We start from the raw sequence: 23,809 nt of genomic DNA on the forward strand, positions 1-23,809 counted from the left end.
TGTAACGTGAAGCAAATGACAGAGTTGTGCCAAATAAGCGGTGAAAAGACAACCAAGCAGCACAGAAAACACACAGCTTCAGCCTGTCTCCGTTAAAATACATGTCATGCCGTTTAAATAGCGGAGCTATCCTTTCAGCACCGCCGTTAGAAACACACTGAGCAAACGCCGCTTCAAGACTCCTCTGTCTCCTCTACTCTCTCACACAGCACAGGAAAATAACCGCTCTAAAGAAATGAAAAAAACTTTCACTGATTCCAGGCGAAGAAAGCGCCATTCTCATGAAATCATTTTCACTTTCTCTCTTAAAGAATTCACCCATGACATGTATCATTTCCAGCTGAAGTTAATTACGAGGAAAGGAGAGACGTTATTGGCCTACTTACCATCAATCGCCATGATGTTCTGTTTTGGCTTCAACCAACGCGGGCGGTGAAGAAGGGGGAGCGGCCCACTGCAAGGGTGAGGGAAGGGGGAGGCTCATGCTGTGGTACAGTCCATGAGACAGCGGGGAGGAAGCTGACTGTCTGAAATAAGTGCTGTACACATATCTGATCTATAATTTACAGCCAAGAGAAAACATGCTACTCCGGCTGAACATACCACTGATTACATGTGATTTTTGTAGTGCAGCAAAATATTTATTTAATGTGAAACGCACTATTGCCTTCTAATACCGTTTAATTATGTAGTTTGGTAACCCAAATGTTAATTTAGTTCAGCTAAGCTACATTATTAAAATATATTACATGCTAATACATCTTAATAATGATGGCAGTATAAGTGCTAATTCAGTTAAATAATGTATTTCACTTAACCCAAAAGTTAATTTAGTTCAGATAAGATAGGCTACATTATTAAGCTATATGCTAATTCAGTTTAATAATGTATTTTAGCTAACCCACAAGTTAATGTAAATAAGCTAAGCTGATTAAGCTAATTATTCAACTGTCTTACATAGTGATATAATACTAGTTATCTAATAAGCATATTACATAACATTGTAATATTCAATAGATGCCATCACATTTTAATTATGTAACTTAGGTGACTTAAATAAACTTTTAATGCCCATTAAATTACAAGGTATCTTCCTTATCACCAATAGACTCCAAAATCATTTAATCATGAGCTTAATAATGAAAGTTGAGTTAGTTTGTTGGGTTAGGTTGTTAGGTTGGATAGACTAAGATGTGTTTGATGCTAAATAATGATGCTAGTTAGAAGTTAATTTCTGTGCTAAGTCTTTACTATAATGTTTAATACTTACTAAGTACTGTTAGTTCTTACACTGTGGCCTATAAATCAAATATTTTTGTGATTAGCTATATGCTAAAAACAATATAATGTAATACTGTAGTATGTAAACAAATAAAAAAATATATGGAATATAGTATCTTTCACTGGTCTATTCTGTATAGAGTAGTACAGTGAAAGAAAAACATCTAACTTAAAGTTCATGCAAAACACAAACAAAGGAGATAAGCTGTCTTATGTTGTAATTTTATATATATATATATATATATATATATATATATATATATATATATATATATATATTACTGAAAATAACTGGTTAAATATGCGGACTACTTGAGGCAAATGTTCAGCTCTCTTTAGCAGTGGTTCTCAGTCCTGCTTCAAATGAGTCAGTGGTGCTGGTTCACCCACTGCCTTTGCTGCTAATCATCCTCTGATTGCTGATGGCTGGAAAAGAGAGAGCTCTGATTCCTGGGAACTGACTGCCGCTCTGACAACTGTGAGTGTTTGTGTCAGCCTCGCAGAACCAAAGAACAAGAGTCTCTTCCTACACTCGCCTCACTGGCAATTATCAGTCATGCAGGTAGAAATCCATCACAGAAGTGGCAGATATGAACACTGATGGTAGCTTAATGCAGCAGAATGCAACACAGCCACAAAGTTCAGAAATTACTTGTCAATATTTATAAACCCAAAGAGCAGCATCATAACAATGTAACCTCAAAATTCCATTAATCATCACAAAATGACAGAATCTGAGATCGTCAAAGTGTCTGATGTATTTTGTTTGTCTGAATTTTGAATCTTAAAAGGTCAGGTGGTAAATACAGAACTGCAATTAAATATTCATACAGCAGGCAGCAGGTATCAACACTAATGAGAATATCTGTTCCATGCTCTCTGGGGCGTTTTCCATAGCAGCTGTGCTCTAAGTGCAGGTGTTAGTATAGTAAAGGTTAGAGAATATATTCAAATGCTTTTTATTGTACATTAAATCCTACAGGCTGCACACTCCCACTTCCTACTTGGAGTAGTTTTTTACCTTTGCCCTGCCTGAACCTGCTTTTAACATTAATGATACCACAGAGAAACAACTTATAAGCTGCTTGTGTTATTGTGTAATTACTTTATTGCCCTCAGTACTCTGTATTTATTCTAGTCTGATCTAAATCGCTCTCTGTGTTGCTGCAGTCACCCCATTTCCTGATGCTTCATTAAACCCTTATTCATTTCTATCTAATCACATTGTAATTAAGCTTATCCTGCTATTGGAGTCATTGTAAGTCAGAAAAATACTGTTGCCTGCTGATGTTCATCTCTCAACCCACTGCCTAAAATTTAAACACAACCTCCATTGTACAAAGTATCCCAGGGTCTTTTTTTCAGCCACTGAAAACGTGCAGCTGTTACATTGTATGGATGCTAATAAAAACCTGTTGTTGCAATAGAGTTATAAAAACCCATTAAGTTTGAGATTCAGTTTATACTCCCATGCCGTCATCGGGTTGCCATGGATACATACAGCAGCTGCTGTGCTCTACCTTGTGTTTCCCTGTCAAAAACATGAGCAAATGTTACCCAATCGAGGCATTTGTAACACACTGTGTCTTTATCCTCATTCTGTTCCCCCTCTAATTTTAGAAACCTCATCTTCAGGCAAACAGTGTGTGAGTGTGTGTTGCAGCATTTGGCATGCATCTAACGTGGGATGTACACAGGAGATCGTCTAGTTTGTGATACACTGAAAGATAGATATGAAAGAAGAGACCGGCAGATATGAACATGAGGCACATATCTGAAAAATACTTTGTAATATAATCTGACATGAAGTTTAAATACTATTAGCTGACATGAAAGCGCTCCATGTGATGGCTGATCAAAGCTGCACAATGCTCAGGGAGGGCAGAGGAAATCATTATGCTTCGGCTGGATCCTCCACTGAGTGCAACACAAAGACATCTGATATTCTGTGCACTTACTAACGCTGCAAACTGTGAGACTGATCAGCTTAATGACATGAGGGATTTCTAAAGCTAACTATAAACACATCTCTGATGATGATTGACAACCATCTTAACTTTCCTAATAACCAGGGTGCCTTTTCTCATTTGCAAGCAGGTACATCATCCAACACAAAGAGTGGTAATTCACTAATAATGGATAATATAAATACAGCCATTAAGACAATATTAAGCTCTGTATACCCTTTGCCTCTTCCTCAATGTTTTTTTCCTCTCATCCCTTTAATGTAAAGCAAGACTGCCTTGTGACCTCTTGTCATTGGTTGCATTTCTAGAAGCTGTGAGCAGTTCAGCTGAATTTTTCCATTTCAGATTGCTTTAGCCCATATGAATCATTTGTAGAGGCCTGGCAGGGGACAGATGGTATTTAATGAGAGGGAAGTTTAGAAAGATTAGAAAAAAAGTCCAAAGAAGAAACATAATTTAGTAAATGATAAGTTCAGCTTTTTCTCACTTTCTACCCAGGAAATCATTTCCAGACCCACTGGAATTTCCCAGGTTTCTGATGTTCATAGTATGATTTTATAACTGACCACCAGCTGAACTTTTTATTAGTCTCTATATTCTGTACAATAGTTAATTCAATAAGCAAAGTACATGATGGCTAGGGGCCTCAGCAGTCCTATATGATGATTATCACATGGTATGTCTTGACTATAATTTAAATATGGAACATGTGGCTTACACAGTGTTGTGTTATGTGGGTTATTTCTTCACATACTCCACATTTTCTGTGTTTCTTTGTCAAGTCTTTCTGGTTGCGTGAGCAGACTGTACCGACTGACCCAGGACTGATTATAAATTGCCTTCATGAAGAGTTGATCCACTCCAGAAACATTTTGCTTGCACTTCTCAACAAGTCTTCTCTACAACCTTGATGAAGAAATCTGCCTTACAAATACCCAGGCTGGGAACCAGCTCTCTGAAGCATCATGTGTTGCAGACTGAGAATTCACAGGTGAAAGTGATTAAAACAGAAACCAGAATACCTGCTAGCAAATGCACATGGTAACATTCAGTAATTTCATATCTATTTTTCAGTGTGTCTGATGCCTTAATATTGACTCATAATTGTATAATGTTGACTTAAAATTAACTGGGACTGTTACAAATCTACATCATCTGTATTTACACTTTTACATCATAGCTAAATCTCACTTTACTACCATGTAGCATGTTAGCTAACATCTGAATCCACTCATGCATATTAAGTTCATTTACAAATAAAAAATAACAAATCACCAAAACATGGTAGATTAATACTATTGGCTTCAAATACAAGCTTGGCCCAGTATGCTCAGCCTCCTACAATGACCTTTTACTTTTTATTTTTCAAATCTCTCACTATTGACACAGAATTTGTAGATAGATTGAAGTTATACAAATCTCAACAGGAAAACACCAAATTGGTCAGGGATCAGATATTTTCCAAGAGTTTACTCAAGATGTGTGACTGTAGTTTTGAGTCATTGCTTTAGAGGCGATTGAACAAAAAACTTTTTTTTTCACATAATGTGAAAAAAATGACATAAGGACAAGAGCTGTCAATCATTTTTTGGCTGTCAATAGTAAAATATGTAAACAAATGCATATATATATATATATATATATATATATATATATATATATACACACACACACACAGAGAGAGAGAGAGAGAGAGAGAGAGACATGCATCCCCAAACACATAAACACAGACATACACTGCTTCCCTCTCTATCTCCTGTCCATTGATTCTTGTTTACTTTGTCCTATTTTTAGCTGCAGCTCTGCTCACATGCCCTCTGCTGGGCTCATCAAAGCAGCTCCCTCCTGTTGTCATAGAAATGGGCTGGCACATCCATTACGGCCCAAATCACAGTCGCCAGAGGAGGGGGCACAGCTGTGGGGTCAGCTGGATTCATCTGAACAGGTAGATGAGTTAGACTGCTCTATGATCATGTAAGAACAGTGCAGATGATTACACACACCTCTTATCAATACAGGTGATCAGATGACCGAGCATCCATTACAATTTCCATATCAGAATCTTCTTGTGAATGAACTGAGGGGTCACAGTATGACATTAGAGAGCAGCATTTACAATCCAATCATGTCTGTTCCATGTATGACCTTGTGATTTGAACACTGCCTGTGCTCCTGGGAATTATCCAGTTCAGCCTACTGCTGTTATGGTGCCACTGGGAAAATTGGCTATTAAGAGGAGCAGGTCAATCTATACAGTACATGTGTTTTCAACCACAGGCTGCAACTGAATGAGAGGTGTTTCATAACTGCAATATACTGAGTTATATATCACCTTGTTTACATTAATTTGATTCACTCCAAGCAAGCAAGGATGCTTAGCAACAAGCATCTCAGAATTTAGTTAATGCTTTTATGTAAATGTCAAATGAAGATCATAACACACTCAGGGCTGTGTTACTAATTAGTTAAAAAAAATATTCATGATGGATATATTGTATATGTTATGATAGATTTCAAGCTCCTTAGTATTTCCTACAGTCATTGTATGTACTGAAAAGCTGCTCCTGAATACCAACTGTGTTATTCATCAAGGCAAACACACCTCAGTGCAGAATGACTGATCCAATAGAACCACCAAGGTCAAAAAGTTGAGAGTTTGAATCCATACATGAGCGAGGCATCAGTGTAGATGATGTAGATTTGATAAAGTCAGTTCACATGATGAATTATATTAGACCTTGGATCTTGATCTTGCAAGTGATGATATGGTACAAAATGGAGTAGAAGTGATGCAGAGGCTGAGAAATTATTGAATTTTAAGTTGAATTTATTTAAACTTCATCTGCTGATGAAGGCCACAAAGTGAGGCTGACAGCTCCTGAAAAATCTAGTAAGCACAACTTAAGAGTTTGGACCCTTCGTTATCGATTGATCTGTCAGTTACATTTTTGATTAACAGAATTAAATTAGTCTGTGAAATGTCAGGAAAACGTCCATTGCTGTTTCCTAGGGTGCAAAGTCACCAAATGACGTGTCAGATAATCATCACATTGGAAAAGCTTCAGCCTGCTGACTGGTTATTTCATTGTCAATATACAGAAGCTGCTAATATTAAACTATTAATATTAGCTGTTTCATTACAGTAAGTATAATGAAAACTGAATTTTGACAACGCAGTTATCTCATACAAGATATGCAGATGACAGTGTACAGCACTCAAACACCTGTTGCCTGCACCATAACATCAGCCAGTTTTCACCTCCACAGAGTTATATATGGAGACGTTTCACTCCAGTTCGAAATCTCTCTTGTATAAAAGGTTTCAGACACTTTGCTGTGGCACTCCAGACTGTGGTCAGGTACCTCTCTTTGCTTTAGTCATCCTTGAGATGTGTCTAGAACTTGATTGGAGACTGGGGTGACAATTCATCTTTCAACACGTCAGTGACCTGAAGCATACAGCCAACGCAACACTGTAGAGGCTGTAAGACACATCTGTCATGTAGAGATTTACACAGGAAGACTCATAGCTGCTAAAGGGGCTTCTGAATTAAGAGTCTGAATACATTTGTACGTGAAAGATTTCAATATTTGATTTTTAATGAATCTGTAGAACTTTCTAAAAATATGTCTTCACTTTGTCATTAAAAAATGACAAAGAAAATGGCAATTTAATCCATTTAAAATGGCAAAGACCATCAACAGGTTGTTAAACTCATCTCTCTCCACTGATGCAGGCTGAACAGCGAGGAGCTGTTTCCATAGTAATGCCATCCTACACATACCACAACTTGACTGAGCTGCTAAATTTAATGTGTAGGTGAAAGTGAAACATAACAATTCACTATTAAAAGTCTGTTGTTTTTTTTACTTCAAATATATTATTGCCTTGAGAAAATAATGTTTCCACAAAAAGGAAAAAATCAAATACAGAAATATTTGCAGTGTCTTTAAGTTAATATGAAATGTAAGGGCAGTTTTGTGATGCCTCAGACTGTCAGTGCTGCACTGAAGTAGAATTAATTCATGATTAAATCACATCAACAAATATCTCTATATGCCTCTATATGAGGCATTTCTCCTTCATATCAAGCTTCTGAATCTGACTCAGACTGTGGATGGTCATTGTATTTCTGAACAGTGAACTATGACACCACCATGTGGGGAAACCATGTAACTGGTTAATGACAATCAAGCCAGCTTGTGTTAAAAACATTTGCGCATGTAATATCTAATCCAATTATTTGTAACTGCAGAAACTGTCTTGGTTTTCTCTGACTAAATGACACTGCAGTGTTAAAGGGAACACAACAGAAAAATAGACACACAAGACCTTTGCTTCTACATTCATCATTAAAATCCTGCATTTTGTGTATTTTTTCATTCCCTGGAATCCATCTTTACTCCATCCATTCTTTCATTCACCCATCCACATGTTATACTCTGAATTAATGCAATGACTTTTCAGCTGTGGCAGCCCAACATCGTCTGATCATATAAAAACATATCTGTTGCTATGTACCCATACACACACACCTGCCCGCACACACACGGTGGCTTAGGTCTGTAGTTTGTGCTTGAGGCTGATCAGCTGCTCCATGTTGACGCTGCTGCCACCGCACACGATCACCAGCAGGGGGCCCAAGAGAGTCGGCAGGCGACCTAAGAAAAAGAGTTGCAGCTAAGATGAGCCCCTGCTGTCATCTCCATATGTTCCCCCTCATTAGATGGGAGTTATGATGAGTTTCTGAAAACTAGTTCCACAGTTTTACATCTTTAAAGGAGCTATATGTAAGTTTTGCTATTGCTACATAGCTAACATTAGCATTAAAGTTGTTTACTTACTAGTCTAGAAAAAACATTGAGAGGTAAGCATCAAACTTCTATTTCACTTTTTTTCTATTGAAATTAGCATGCTAACCAGCTAGCAGCAGCCCATCATCCAGTGTGCCCTGAAGAAATAGCGCTGTTCAGAGAGTATTCAAACTGCTTGTAAACACAACAATGGCTGACGCTTGCCACCACTCACTCCCAGCAAGAAAACACTGGCAGAGAAAATTTACACATAGCTCCTTTAAGAACATCCTAATTACCGCTTTGAAACATTTTCTACCAACATGGCTACAGTCTGAAAAGGCCGTATCATATGTACATCCATCATGATAAGAACCAGGGGAGAGCAAAGACTTCTGCCAAAGTAAACTGTGTTACGCATCTTGATTCCTGTCTCGACCACAGTGTACAGCAAAATTAATTACTTATTTGTAGAATAAGAGGAAGTTTGTTGTATCACCTCCAACAGAATCGGTTAGATTCATTTTCACTTAGTAAGACAATGACTTCAGAGTAGTTACCTTCATCCTGTAATCTGCGTATAAGTCCACTGTAGACAGCTGCCAGTGCTGCTCCACATGCCATCTCCACCAACACACGCTCCTCATCTATCAACAACACACACGCACTAAGCTTAAGTAAAACAAAGGCAAAGACAACTTCATTATAAAGGGTTTTGGTAGTGATTAAGTTAAAGAGAGCAGAGTGTTTATTTCCCTTTCTTTAGAATGAGACGTCAGTTGTTGCTGTAAACAAGTCATTAGGGACATTTGAAAACACACACACTAACCCAGGAATGTTTCGACAGCGTGCAGAGCCTGCTGGTCAGTCACCAGCTCAGAGATGATCGTCAGCTCACTGCACTGACTGTATTCAAAAGCCTGCTTGCAAACAGTCTTTGCTCCAAGACATTTAGCCTCACTGTGAGAAGACAGATGGAGCCAGAGGTGAGGATGAAGTTACGACTGGATGTGTTTAATCACTTTACTGCAGAAAAACATTTCAAGCTCTTTTAACTTCCAACCTGGTGATGTCGTCCAAAGTCACTATCCTCCCCTCCTTAACCGCTGCGTTAAAACAGTCCGCCCCAACTGTCTCCATGGCGACAATCGGTACATCTGCCCAGCCTACATCCTTCAGGCCCTGAATGACTCCACACAGGAGCCCTCCTCCGCCCACAGACACCACCACAGCTCCAGGCTTAACACTGGGACCCAGAGAGGCTGCAACCTCTGATATCATACTGGCATGACCCTGCCTGGTGGTACATGTGGACAAAGGTGTACAAATGAAATCTGAGTCAGTTAGTGATTAGTTTTACACTGCACTGCAGAAACCAACCACTAAAGCTGTGATGAATGTTCCTACCATAGCAGGGGGTGATCAAACGGAGGCACGTAGGTGAGTCCTTCAGTTTCTGCCAGTCTGAGAGCTTCTGCGTTGGCATCATCCCAAACCTACGAAGAAAAAATTTCCAAAATGACAAACAAGAATCTGAACTGGCATGTGTGCCACAAAGAAATAATTTACATACTTTTAATATTCTACTTTACCTTCCCTACAATCTTGACTGCAGCACCCTGGTCCTGGAGACCCTGAATGACCATCTGAGGAGAAGAGGAGGGAAGTATGATGGTGGCCGGTACACCCATTTTTCTGGCTACATAGGCTGCAGCCATACCTGCATTACCACCTAGAAAAGAAGCCATACTGTGTTATTGTATTAGAGTCAGACCATCATAACACTCATAAGACACTGTATTGTGGATATCAACAGGCAATGTAACAGCAGGGATGTCACCTGAAGAGCAGACAACTCCTTTGGACTGTCGGGCGAGCTGCAGAGGAGAGCAATGACATGAAATGTCAAATTAGTGTCGTCGCCCCCCCAACAACTTTTGTATAATTGACTGAAATCTACACCACAGTCTGACCATATCGGCCTTTAGTTAAAAGGACATGTGAAACAGTCATTGTCTTATATGATCTGCAGGAAAAAGGCTTTTACAAACACCAGCAGAGGCTTCAGGGTTCCTACCTGCTGGCAGAGGTGTCCAATGCCGCGGATCTTGAAGGAGCCAGATGGCTGCGAATTCTCCATCTTTAAATAGACGGTGGTTCCCACCCGTCTGGACATGCTGGTGCTCTCCAGCAGCGGTGTGTTCAGGTGGAAATGCTCTGCCATGGTGCTACTAATTTCACTGAATGGCAAACAATGTGTTAGACAGCTACCAACGTTGTCAACGTGTATTTTAAGGGATGTTGGGTATTTTATCATAGCAGGGCTGTTGGTGGTGGCTCAGAGGACAAAAAGGTTTATCTTAGATTGTTATCAAAGTCCTTATTGTTGCCCCTTGCCCTGTTGTGTGAGATGCACAGTAAATGCTGCTTTCAAGTGCTGTTGGGAACAAAGTACACAAGACTGATGCACACATGAACATGGACACAAAATAGTCATATTTCTAGTATATTGCTTGGAGCCCATGTTCATGTGACATATTGTAGATGTTGATGTAAGCGGCAGTGACAACAGATTAAAGTAGATAACTTTAATGACAAGTAACTGGAGCAGGGAATTCGTATCCACTGTCTTTCAGTAAAATCATGTTTTCTAAATTAGATGCAACGACAAAAACCTCTCTGAAATTTTTCAGTTTTAAAATCAATCAAGTGTGAAGTCATACTCATGCTGCAGCTTTAACTGAGAATATTTCAGTATGAAATTACAGTTGAAGTTAGATCTAACGGAAGAATAAAAACCACACAAGCTACTGTTACATTACTGAAGAGTAAGATAATGTTTTAACTGACCCTTAAGTATTAAACAGTAACATATTTTCCGATACTATTTGGAGATTCATTTTTTTTCTCTATCTTCATTAGCGTGCGCTGTTTTGTACAACTTTTGATATGGAATAAAAGTGTTCAACAAGCTGGTTTCACAACAACAAGCGGTGTAAACTGATGCAGTAAACACTCAGTATTAGAAAACGTGAGATGACGTATAGTAAATGTGATTGAGGTATTACACTGTAAACGACTGCAGTGACGTACATCATCATGTCGTAGTGTACGTCATGAGGCTGATAAATACTTACGTTTAGATAAAAGGTGTTGCTGAACGATGAACTGGGAGCATTAACGCAACGCCATTTAAAAAAATATATATTCTCAACTGTGCTACTTGATGTAGCATGTGGCAGGACAGCAGAGCCAGGGAGGCAAAACACTACCACTTCCGGTCTCTACTTTCAAAATAAGGGATTACCATCAGATACATGCCTATGACTGAAGAAATTACTGTAACGTGATGAGTACATTTACCACTACTGTATTATGTTCAGATAATAACTAATAATATATTATTAAAGTCAGATAATTTATTGATCAAAATTCAAGATACTTGTATGAAGTAATCAAGATGAACCACTTTACAGCTACATTACTGCATGGATATTATATCTATATATACTATACTTTCTGCACGTGGTACATTCACTTTACTTAAGTCAATTGAACGTTAACTTAAGCATTTCTTCAGTGTAACATTGGTTTATTGTCAAAACTTTCAGTGTTAAGCAATGTACTACTACTACTACTGCTATTACTACTACTACTACTACTACTATGGCAGTGATAATAATAATAAGACATATTTTAAATCACTTTAGATTTCCAGAAACGTGCAGCTGGTCACTCTGAAATAAACTATTCCACTACACACACCTATAATACATACTTGACCCTTATTGTGAAGTTTTTGTTTTCATTCTATCAAATGTCAACAAGTATTATTTTGGACTGTCTCTTGGAAGTAAAAGAGATGAGAGGAGAAAAAGAGCAAACACCTTGACACCTGTGCATTGGTGTTCCACCCACTTGGCTGTCTATTCCGTGCTTTCATTGTGAAAACACTTTCTTCCCTGGTCTTATTTGTTACATGTGGTGATGTGATAGATATTTGTTTTTTAAATTAAGCTGTACCTGTTTCAACATGATTTAATTCTTGTAAAGAGAAAGACTGAACTCTACACAAAGTGTACAGAGCAATGGGTTTGTGAATTTGAATGGAAACACACTCACCTGTGAGGAGCCTGCTGCTAGTGCTGAGACTTAAATGAACTGACCCTTCCAAAGTCCACACTTTATTACCAAGGCTTCAGTGTGTGTGTGTGTGTGTGTGTGTGTGTGTGCGCGCACGCACGCATGTAGGTAAGTGTATGTGTTAGTGAGTAAGTGAGTGACTCTTGCGCTTGCTGTCTAATCTTAAGTCCTATCACCACATATATGAACCAGGAGAAAGTCAGTCACAGTCGTGGCTTTGATTCTCTGTAGGGATTATAATTTCTTTATTATTATTGTACATTAGCTGTATAGTTACAGGTTGCATATACACAAAATAATGGTACACACTCCTCAGAACAATGTGCCAGTCTCACATCAAACATCAAACTCAATTTATTGCTTCATATTTTACACAGCATGTGTTAAAGGAAATGACGCTTTATTTTGTGTCATAACCTTCCTGTACACTGGGTGGCAGCAGTGAGTGGTGCCAGCACTGACAGAAAGAAAAGAGAGCAGTGTGTCCTAGTAATAATAATAACAACGATAATAATATTATTATTAATAATAATAATAATAATAGAAAAGCAATGGTTTGTTTTAAATAAAACAAAAAATCATGGTAACAACACATTGAATACAACTGATGAAATGTGTAAATATGAAAAAATAAAATAAAATGAGAGATGACACTTGAGAAAAAGTCAAGTTGTGTTCACACTTCAGACGTCATTCACTCTGGGCTAATTTAGCCCCATTTGAATACTACACCGGTTAACCCAGGGATAAAGTGTATGTATGTATATTATAAATGATCAACCCTCTAAGCTCTGGCTTGTTTAAATGTGCCAGGATGAAACTGGGTTTGCAATAACAACTTTTGATTTTATTTTTAAGACATTGTTCAGAGTGTTCAATATAAACACTTTTATCTGGTAATTTAACAATAGACTGATGATTACTGAATCTTTAAATGCTGAGTTTTTGGCAGATGGAAAACACTGCTTCCTCTAATTGTTAGTTTTAGAGCCTGGTACGAGTTTTGCACCAGGATTAGGACCAGTGTGAACAAGGTTCTAGTCTGGACCAAATTTTGTGTGGAAATGTGTAAAGAGTAGCAAAGATTTTATCACATATATGAAAATTATTGTCCGTTCAATTCCTTACCCTCCTCCCACACCTTTAAACATTTTTTTTAACATACTTTGGTTTCACAACTATATTTTTATTTCACAAACATGTTCCACATACATTCTGTTTTCCTTCCTCTGTCCTGTTTTACCAGCAACAACCATTCTGCAGTTGAACAGATGTTGATATGACAGCATGCACCAGCACTGAGTCAAGATAAATGCAAAATACAAAAAGGCTGAGACATCTGTAATGGTTCACAGATGCTTTTTATATCAGTTTGTGAAATCAGAACCAAAATATTCTTGTGATATCAGTTCAAAACTTTTTTTCAAAAATCATGCCATAATATTCTACTGTGAACATCTGGTGCTTGTGTGGGTTGATGCGAGTCTCGGCTACCATGCATCATATGCTCGCTGGATTTAGTCTCATGGCTGCATTTCCAACTTCTTTTTTTTTCTTCTGACAAACGTTGCTAACAACAGTACAGACAAAACCTGACTTGCTTTAACACACATTCTTCTGTTCTCTCTTCTCACTTCCCTCTCTCCAACCTCACTTTCAAATTTCAGATCTCACACATACTTTCACCTGATCTAAATTCACTGCATTTAAAATCCTCACACAGCTCAGTGAGCAAGTGTTCTCACAATATACTATGTTCACTGCCATTGAGAAAAAACACATCCTTTTGCTATGCTAGCTTGGCTTTATGAAGCTCCAACTGGGTGTTTTTTTTACCATACAAAATAAAGTGACGTTCAAAGATCAAGATTATTTGGATAAATGTCAGCTGAGGCCTTATAATTCCAAGCTCATGGTATCATGTTTCTTCTGAGCTAAGTGAACTGAAGTGGGTCTTGAAGCTGCATCCAAAAGATAAGGAATTTTTGGTGATTTTCTTTTTCTATTCAGCTTCTGTCATGCGGCTGAACTTGAGTGACGTCGTCAAGCTACTGTTGCTCAAAATAAGATTCAGGCAATTTCCAATAACTCTGCAGCAACTCAATGAAAGTATATAATGGTTCTACCATAACATGGCTCTGTGGTTCCAGCCTTACATCCAAACAAACCAAGAAAAAAAGTTCATCAAAACTTTGAGCTCCATCTTTGTCTCTTTTCTTTCTTTCTTCCCTCTCTCAGCCTCCATCTTTTCTTCCTTCTTTCTTTACTAACACACTCGCCTTCATGCTGATTCTGCTCCTCATCCTCTCCGTGTGCATGCGCCCTCTGCAAGCGTGCACATGGCTCCTTATCTGGGCTTTATGCCAGTGAGCGTTGTCTGGGTTTGATCCTTGGATACAGCTGGAGAGAGAGAGAGAGAGAGAGAGAGAGGGGGCAGGGTCACTACATCATGTTAACATTGTTCTCAAGGTGCCTGAACATCATGATGGGGCAGACCGTAAGAATAAATCTGCCACTTAACATGCTGTTTCCTCTGGTGAATCAAATTCAGTGAATGGATGTTGACTGAGTATTGATGATACTCTGTTAAGTGTACATTGAAACTTTACATGTACTTCCTACTGTAAATGTACAAATCCAACACTCAGTTGTTTTTTACACTGAGGCATCATGGTGAACAGTGTGGCTGCAGTGGACGGGTTGGAGCTGTAAAGGGCCACTGTGATGGACAGTTTTATTACACCTCTTTTGCTGAGTTTTACTGGTACAAGAATTGAGTCCAGAGCAGTGTGTACATACTGTGCTCCCTGAGGTGTAAATAGCACTGTGCACAAACGCAGACAACTTGGCCTATAATAAATAACATATCAATATTAGACTGAAATCGATTTATCCAGTAAACATTCCTTCAGTGTTTGGAATCAAGGCTATATTGTTAGCTGCTAGTTTTATAGCTATGACTCGAAATAATAATCATCCAGAAGTGGAAATCCCAAACCAAGATCACTTATGAAATCTAATCATTCATCCCTGTGTCCAAGTTTGACCTGTCCACCAAACTCACAGAGAATCTGTGCACACACTTTTCAGATAGTGTTTCAGAAGCTGGTCATAGAGTTGTGTTATGTTTTCTGGATAGTCATTTTTTACCTGGGACATGTAGTTTTAACTTTGGTCTTTTAGTACAGTATCATGCATGTAGCCATGAGATACATGTTTAAGAGTTACGAAATTCTCTTTTAAAACAATTTAGACAGAAACTTTAAAAAGTTAGCCACAGAAAGCTTCACAGCTTGATAGTAACAGTGGCTACACAGAGCAGAAGTTAGCAGAGCTGTGAGAATATGAAGTATTCAATCTCTAATGTCCAAGTTCTGTTGTGTAGTGGCGATCACTGAAATGGACCAAGTTTCAGTGAAGAGCACTTTAATTTTAACCCATTACCTATTATTCGTTTAAATGTAGAAAATAGTTACAAGTGCTCCTTTATGTTTTCCTTTGTGTGCACACATCTACAGTGAGGTGTGTGTTGGGATATTTTTCATTCTCTCACCCCCAGCAGGTTCCTGGGTACATATCCCTCCCTGTCATGGAGTCGTGCCCACCACCAGTCTGTCTCAGTCTCGTCACGTCGACGCAGCACAGTGATGGCGTCGCCCTCACTGAAGGACAGCTCATCAGCCTGCTGGGCCGTGTAGTCCCAGAGAGCGTAGACCAAGCCTTTGTTCATCACACCCAACTTTTCCTGTACACCTGAGAGACAAACAGTAGTAGACATAGTGTTCAGTGCTCAAAACAACTTAAGTTATATCACTTTCAGTGGAGTTTAATTATCCTAAGATGGTTTAAATGCTGTTTCAGGGATGTTTTCCACAAGTTGCTGAAGGAAAAACTACATATTTTGTCATTTTTACCCACAGAACCCCCTGAGGGCTCAAGTAAATCTGTTTAGTTAAGATTTGTTGATTCGCCATCTGTATTTACCTACCATAGAGAAACTGAGAACACTGTGTGTAGCCCTCCTCCATTTCTTCACATTTGTCTGCTGCTGTTTCAACGTCACTAATTGTTGTGGCGAAAATGGCCGCCCCAGACTCCACCAGCATCTTGCAGAGGTGGACGCTGTTACATGAAGCCGCACAGTGCAGAGGAGTCCTGGGAGGGACAACATGAACATATGACTTTAAACATTCATCTGCTTGCCAAGAATTATTCACCTCTGATAAAGAGAGGACAAAGATGTTCCTGTGATGCACTTGTGTCTTAAATCTAATAGGCTAAACACAGTTGATGAGAGAGAGTCTGACAATAACTTAACATAAATTCAGTCAGCTGCATCAGTAATTAAATCAAGCAACTTTGGCATACAGAGCCTCATTAGACTTGGTAATCTCTTCCTTTAATAGTGCAAAGGCAGCTGAGTCAAAAATGAATTTAGAAATGCAATTATCTCTGTCATTGTTGCCTCTGAGCTGAGCTCCAGCATCGCTGCCACAGAGTCTGTTCATTACCCAAACTCCCTCCGGCCCTTCAGCAGCCACTGCTCTGTTATTAGTCTGAGCTATTACATGACTGAACAACTGAATCAAGGCACTGACCATCCGTCACTGTCAGCTGCATTTACGTTCACTCCGAAGTCCAGCAGAAACTTGACAATATGGTGATGTCCAGCGCAGACAGCGTTATGAAGAGGAGTTATGCCTTCATCATTGGGCATACTGGGATTTTCCACCTTAAAGACACACAATGAGGAAATATACATAAAAATATTAGAATTCAATTGAATTCTGAATGTTGGTACAAATAATTGGCTAGCTACAACAAAAATAGAAGAATCACCAAAGCATCAGTATCAGCATTGAGAAACCCTTGTTGAGAGCATTAGAGGAGTGCTAGGTGCCTGATTTCTCTTCAAAATTTCACAAGAGTGCAACATTTGAACAGCTTGGAAACTGTTGCGTTGTTGAGTCTTAGTGCCTCAGGGTGTGATACCTTCAAAAACTGAGCTTGTTCTGGGTGTGAAGCATCTGAATGTTTCCTGGAGAGTATCAGCAAGAGTTTGCACGTTGGTCCAGCCTCCAAGTGAAAGATGTCAGGAGTAGATGGGGATTTGCATTTAAAGATGTAAGGCTTTGTTCTCAGGCTGCTGTAACACTCTGATACAGTGCTGATTGTGTCCTCAACATTAAGTCAGCACACCTGACAACTGAGACCACCTCTCCCCTGACAGTCTTGCTGAGGATCAAAGATATTATACTTAAGTCTTAGAGGTATTGAACGCTTCAAACTCCTCTAGTTAATGGCAAATCTGTTGAGGCAATCTGCGTGTGGGCGTACAGTATTTGTTGGCATGTAAAAATATTCTTCTATTGCATAAGGGAATGTATTTTTTTAATTCAACACAAATATCAACAAGCAAATCAAACAAAAAGCACAGAATTGTGTAAAAGTGCAAATTGGTAATGTTTGATATTCAGGCTTACTTCATACGGCCCCAAATTTGTGGGATAAACAGAAGATTCTCTAGTGAGATTTTGTTTGAAATGCTGCTGACGTTTTCAGGTCAGTGCAGAGAAAATCACTGTGATCACATAGTGAGACTATTCGGTCAGGTTTAGACCACATCAAAGTACTGAAAATGACCCAACCAAAGTGATCATTAGGGTAATAGCTGAGTGCAATTGCAGCCTCAATTTTCAATATTAATAATCATAATACTAACTTCATTGTCTTAAACTCTGTAAAGAACATAGCACTCTGAAGTTTTGGTCCATACAAAGATACAGGACAGAGTTTCTCTTACTTGATGACAACCATTAGTCTCACCACACTGTAACTTATGGTGTTCCTCAAGGCACTGCTACTGCTCTGTGCCCTGATTTTCAGCTTCAGCATTTATTTCCACTTCTATGCAGACAATGATCTGCTGTATGTTGACATCAGACCTAACGAACCTCTCAATGTTTGTCCTGTCTCCTCCTCTCCCAGGACTCTGGAGTCACACAACCAATGAGTAGTATCGATGTTTAGTGTGGCAGTGGTGCTAATCTTCTTGAACAGCATAAGAGGTATATACAAGGTCTAGAAGCTTTTCTAATGTTGGACCTGCCATATGATTCTGGAGATACAAATTACAGTTAACTGCAACATAATGTTATGTTTTACCTCATATATAATTCTTTGCACCAGATCAAATTCTCCCTCTAATGATGCATCCAGAAGCAGAGCTAGAGGGTTAAACTTGACTCGGAGACCGTGGCCTGTCCGCTCTGATGATGGCTTCTTCAGGTTGGTTCTCTTCACCTGCAGCACACAGGGAGAAAGTGTTGATACAGCAGAACAGGAACTGCAAAGTAAGTGTTTACTGCTTTTACACAGAACAATTATTTTGTTTAGGCTTTCACTAACATACATACAGCAACAAAAAAGTAAAGATACAAATAAGGAGATACTTGCTAAGAAACAAGGGAGGTATGGTGTCTATTAAATCTACTGGGCATAAGTATTATAGAGGGAAAGATGTACAATGTCTCTCCAGTTTTACTGTGTTTATTGGATATCAGGTAAAATAATATCTATGTCTACCTTGGGCGGTGAAGGTGGTGTAGGTGATGGAGGAGCGTGGCCTACAGAGTTATGGCCGGGACTAGATCCTCTATGGTTGTTATTGTTCTGGTCCTCTGGCCTATCAGATGCAGGGGAAGGGCTGGGTTGTGTTGACAGAGACACATTATTGGCAGCTTCTGCTGCTGCCGCTGTCTCTTTGGATGCTTCTATGGCAACAGAAGGTGGGGACAAGCGTCGGGCATCCAAGTTCAGGTTTTGAACTTCACCCTCCACAGCTGCCATACTGACGTGCTTGTCGCCAGGTTCTACATTCCCATTGGCTGAATGGATGTTGTCCATGTCTCCCAAAAGGCAGTCGGGCTGGTAGAAAGTGCTACCTGGAAGAGTGAAACAGGAGATTTAAGCATCATTTAACTTGGTAACTTAGAAATACACATTATATAGACCAACTGATGCTACCAGAGGCCTTGTGTCTTACCTGAGCCTCCTTCCATGCCTCCTGCCAGTGTGTTAAACCTACAGAGGTTAAATAAAAGAAATCAGTATTGTTTCAGTTTCAGTGTCAATTTCATTTTCAGTAAAAACTGGTTTGTCTCTATGGTGGAGTGTGGTGTCGCACTGACCTCTGGTACAGTAGTTTTTGAATGTTTGGCCCCTGTGGACCCTCAGGTTCAGTAATTGAGCTCCGTTTCTTCAGGGGTCGTGGAGCATTGCTGAGCCGTCGGCGGAGAACTTCCAGGTCAGCATCACTCTGGTAACGGAGCTGGGAATGGGCTGTGGAGGTGCACAGGCAGGAGAAGTCATTGTTTCCTGTTAACATGACTTGTTGTCATGTTATTCATTACAATTTAGTAAAGGGAATACCTAGTTACTGAATAATAACTTATTTTATTTAAACTTTTATTGTACATAAGTATAGCGTATCTATAGTGTGTTTATAGTTCTGTTTGTATATTTTAAAGTATTGTGTCTTTTGTCTGTCTTTTTCTTAAGCTGAAAACTACCTAACAAATTTCTGTTATGTGAATGTATAATGACAAATAAAGAATTCTTGATTCTTGAGTCTGATCTAATCTTCTGGTACCTACCAACTGGGGTGAGCTTTGTGGGACTGAGGGGACGAGGGATGTTATCTACACTTGGTGGGGGGATGATTTGCCCATCGCTGCTTTCTCCTCCTCCTTTTCCTCCATCTTTATCTGTTACATCTTCTCCTCCTGCTCTTACTCCTCCTCCTCCTCCCTGGAGGAAGGGGACAGGAGACGGAGAGGTGGAGGAGCTGGGGAGGATGGGTTTACCATAGACTGTGAAGACAAATGGAAAAGGACAGATATTGATTAGTTTTCCCTTGAGGACTTTATAACAACAATAAATGTGCAGTATCTTTAATCTAAATGCACAATACAACCTCTAGTCTCTGATTTAATCTGCTGTTTAATTACCAGCTTTGACAGTAGCTCTGTTGCTAAGAGATCCATAGTTTTTGGCCTGAGGCTGCTGGAGGTACATGCTGTAGATGGAGCTGCTGTTCATAGTGGCAGGACCCTTCCTGGGGGACTGGGGCCTGGAGGGATGGTCCGGGACATAGGGGCGTACGGCCACTGCTGGAGGGGGATCTGTTCGCTCTGTTTGTGGGGACAGTGGGGCGGGCTGGGAGGTGGTGGCAGAGCCTAACAACAAAGACAGCAAATATACAATTCTAAATGACAAAAAGAAATTACTTGCAAACTTCCTCCAAAATAAACAGGCTTTTAATATTTTGTTTGATATTGCTCCTTAAATAAATCATTCTGATTATAATAGGTCAAACACTCATGAGACTCATCAATTAAAGAACAGCTCTTGTCCTCAAATGACCTTGGCTTGAGTTGGGAGGTACGGAGATACGCTGTTGTATTTGCTGTGAGGAGGAGGATGATGACGAGGAGGATGACGTGGCGTTGGCAGCGCTAGATCGAGGCCAGCCCAGTGTACCAGGGGCAGAACGGGGCAGGGAGCTGGTGACACAGTGATGCCCTGCCGCCTGGTGGGTGGCACTGGGGTAGGTACCATAACCAGAGGGAAGCTGATGGGAGAAGGAGACGGAGAGATGAAGAGAGAGAGAGAAGGAATTTGAAAATGAGTTTCTTAAAGCGTGACTGCTTAACCATATTTTTCCGTGAAAACTTGCATGACTGTGTTGGAAGATTTTTCTCCCGAGACATTTCTTGGGTTGAAAAGTTCACAAAGACATTTACTGCACTGGCCTTCAAAGTGGGAGCTAACGAGGCCCTTAAAGTGGCCTCAAGGGGACCTTTATCAAAATGCGGAATATTTTAATGTCACTAACTTGAAACCTTTTATCACAGAATTTGCGATAATGACTATTGTAATGATAATTTTTATATTATCTGCTAATGTCTAGTGTAGAAACAGTACCTGTTCTGGACTGTTGGTCCTCCAATCTGACACACTCTTACTGATGCTAGGCCATGATGCTTCATTAGCTAAATGGAGAGAGAGTGAGAGAGGGAGTGTTGAAAGAGGGACAAAGGTTACAACAGGAAAGGCAATTAAGGAGAAGAGGAGACAAAGACGGACACAGACAGAAAGGAAACTCACAACATACCTAAGTATGTTAAAACTAGGTAAAAGGTAAGATGGAGTTAGGGTGTAGGAGATTTGTTGAAAACACAGCAAACTATGTTATATATTATGGTGTGAGGAAGCTGAAAAAGATCTGGTTGCCAGAATATTTTTGAAATTAGCTGTCCTTTACAGAGCAGTATGTCACTCCACCACTATAATAAAAAATACACAAAAAGACTAACATAAAAGCATATTATTAGCCATACAAAAAGTTTACTTCAAGAGTATCATAAAAGAGTGGAGATCAGTCTGTGCACCCAACAGCCTTTGCTCTGTAGTGAACTAAATAGTCCATTACTTAGTACCACAATCCATAGACAGCTTAACAATTATGCAATATTTGGAACAGACTCTAAGTCATCAAGTTATTTTTAATTTGACCCGACAAGTCTGGCTTTCAATTGTCAGGCCTCCACATAGCAAATATTGTAATGTAACAAGACAAGCGCTAAATTGCCTAACAACCACTCTACATGTTCAGATTGGTGATTATAGTGTATTCACCACAGCAAACATGTGTTTAGCATCCTGTAAGTGGTACAGCAATAGGACAAAAGCCTCTCTCATCGTGAGCTTGGTTGCAAAATTTATGAGTGGTGTAGTTGTTGTTATGACAACATTTGTCTCTGATAATGAAAAAAGCAAACATTTATAGTAACTGACAATTGCAGTTGTATAATTGACTTTTGAGTGCTGTTCTGCAATTTTCACCATATGAATTACACTGGGTGGTTGGTTAACATGGGAAAAACCCTGAAACACTGTGCATTCCAAAACCCTAAACAACAAAAAGCTGCTGCCTCCGAGGTTTAAAACCAACTTGATTGACTGTGCTTAAATGCTAAGCTCCCAAAAAATGAAGCCAATGCTGTAAACAGAGGTATTGGCTGGATACAGAAAGTAGCAGTTTAAACCAGCCTCTGTCTCCACAGAGGTGGTGTTACATAACTAAATGGCACAGTTCAATGCAACACAGAGGTCACAATCACGGTCAGTCACTAAATCTTGATCCACTGTTGCCTATTACCTTGTGACAGTCCTGGAGGTCAGTGGCCTAGCTTAATGCTTTACAGTTTCACAACAGTTTAACAAACTCACCTCATTGCACTTCCATATAAACTAAAGACTAGTTAAAAGGAAACAGCCTTGTGAAAGTCAGCATGAAGCTGGCTAGTTTAAATAAAGCACAATATTAATGTTAGCATACTGCAGTTGGGTGCTGGTAAGCTTTTGAAGACTGATGCTGAAACTATTATTGTTGTTCTGAGGCCTTTGGCAGCCTACTTTATTATTTCTAACTGAGAACTGATACGCTGGAAACAAAACTATGTCATGAGGCACAGCAGTGCTTTCAGCTAAAAGCTAACATCAGCATGCTAACATGCTTGCAAAGACAGTGTTAGCATGATGTTTAGCAGGCTCATCATCATAGTGTAAAGTGTTAGCATTGTCATATTTATTCATTAGCAGTAAACACAAAGTATAGCTTAAGGTGACGTGAAGGTTATTGGTTTCGCAGGTATTTGGTCATAAAGCAATTGGACATATTCAAAATCTGACTCTATGGCATCAGTAGAAAAGTCAGTAAAGACCATAGTTATTACAAAAGATATTTCCAAAGTTGCTGATCCATTGCCAGACAGACCAATATTGCCATAGTGCCACTCCACTGGGCTGTGGGACATTAAAATTTCACTTCATGTCGCAGTTGGCCAAAATTCAGCATCTATTGTCAAAGTATCATTTTAAGCTGTTACCTAACCGTTTGGCCCAGCTCTCAGTGATACAGCCATGTCACAGTTCTGGCACATACCAGACTAAAACTGATTAACTACTGAACCTGGGCGTCCTGCGGTCAGTACAGTAGGCTGTGCTGTGCAACCTGTTGACTGCTGCTGTAACCTGCTGACCTCAGGAAGAAAACAGTCACGACAGGAAACAAACAGTCAGCTCCGTGAGGGGTGGAAACTTGGCTATCTGCCCAAGAGCTCAGATTAGATGCAGTCACTCAGTGTCATAGAGGAAAGACAGTACAGTATACAGCACTGCCACCATCACAGCACGTCCTGGTGCAAAAGACAGAGAGAACTTAACCCCACCCAAGCCTCTTCTCTAGGTAACATCTAATGTGGGTTATTGTCTTCTTGAACTGAAGTATGATGATAGGTGATAATTCCTGCCAATATTCAGTCCATATTGGAGCTTTGACTGGACCAGATCTAATTTTTGATAAAAGAACAAGTTTATCTGTCTGACCACCTTTCTCTAAGACAGTAGCATCAGGATATTTGAAGCCTTTCCTATTAATCATTAACCAAGCCTCCTCATGAGACATTCAAAAACAGAGAAAATCTGGCATGTAGATCCTGGTACCACTTTCTTGTAGACATTTATCTTGATAATAAGGACTTCCAATGAATAATTATATT

The 23,809-nt window shown here is 39.5% G+C and overlaps 3 protein-coding genes across 3 annotated transcripts in view; all 3 read right to left on the minus strand.

The window, feature by feature from the left end:
• Positions 1 to 644, minus strand: part of syt14a (synaptotagmin XIVa) — a 40,559-nt gene extending 39,915 nt beyond the window's left edge. Inside the window, 1 exon segment of the mRNA XM_018697851.2 lies at positions 387 to 644. Coding sequence (XP_018553367.1) covers positions 387 to 399 — 13 coding nt within the window. The 5' untranslated portion in view covers positions 400 to 644.
• Positions 645 to 6,815: 6,171 nt separating this feature from the next.
• sdsl (serine dehydratase-like) lies at positions 6,816 to 11,321 on the minus strand. Its single transcript, XM_018697871.2, has 9 exons — positions 11,180 to 11,321; positions 10,120 to 10,282; positions 9,883 to 9,919; positions 9,635 to 9,774; positions 9,450 to 9,538; positions 9,106 to 9,339; positions 8,872 to 9,002; positions 8,603 to 8,689; positions 6,816 to 7,910 (listed from the first exon to the last, which is right to left on the minus strand). Exons 2-9 carry the CDS (start codon positions 10,264 to 10,266, stop codon positions 7,807 to 7,809), a joined length of 969 nt encoding a protein of 322 aa, XP_018553387.1. The 5' UTR covers positions 10,267 to 10,282; positions 11,180 to 11,321; the 3' UTR covers positions 6,816 to 7,806.
• A 1,080-nt stretch (positions 11,322 to 12,401) lies between these two features.
• LOC108897994 (apoptosis-stimulating of p53 protein 1-like) overlaps positions 12,402 to 23,809 on the minus strand; it is a 43,106-nt gene continuing 31,698 nt past the window's right edge. Inside the window, 12 exon segments of the mRNA XM_018697827.2 lie at positions 12,402 to 14,585; positions 15,739 to 15,938; positions 16,174 to 16,340; positions 16,784 to 16,917; positions 18,351 to 18,488; positions 18,771 to 19,129; positions 19,231 to 19,268; positions 19,376 to 19,526; positions 19,841 to 20,056; positions 20,195 to 20,422; positions 20,610 to 20,817; positions 21,171 to 21,238. Of these exon segments, the coding sequence (XP_018553343.1) occupies positions 14,544 to 14,585; positions 15,739 to 15,938; positions 16,174 to 16,340; positions 16,784 to 16,917; positions 18,351 to 18,488; positions 18,771 to 19,129; positions 19,231 to 19,268; positions 19,376 to 19,526; positions 19,841 to 20,056; positions 20,195 to 20,422; positions 20,610 to 20,817; positions 21,171 to 21,238 (1,949 nt within the window). The 3' untranslated portion in view covers positions 12,402 to 14,543.

This window comes from Lates calcarifer, linkage group LG19, assembly GCF_001640805.2.
Source record: "Lates calcarifer isolate ASB-BC8 linkage group LG19, TLL_Latcal_v3, whole genome shotgun sequence".
Classification (NCBI taxonomy): Eukaryota; Metazoa; Chordata; class Actinopteri; family Centropomidae; genus Lates; species Lates calcarifer.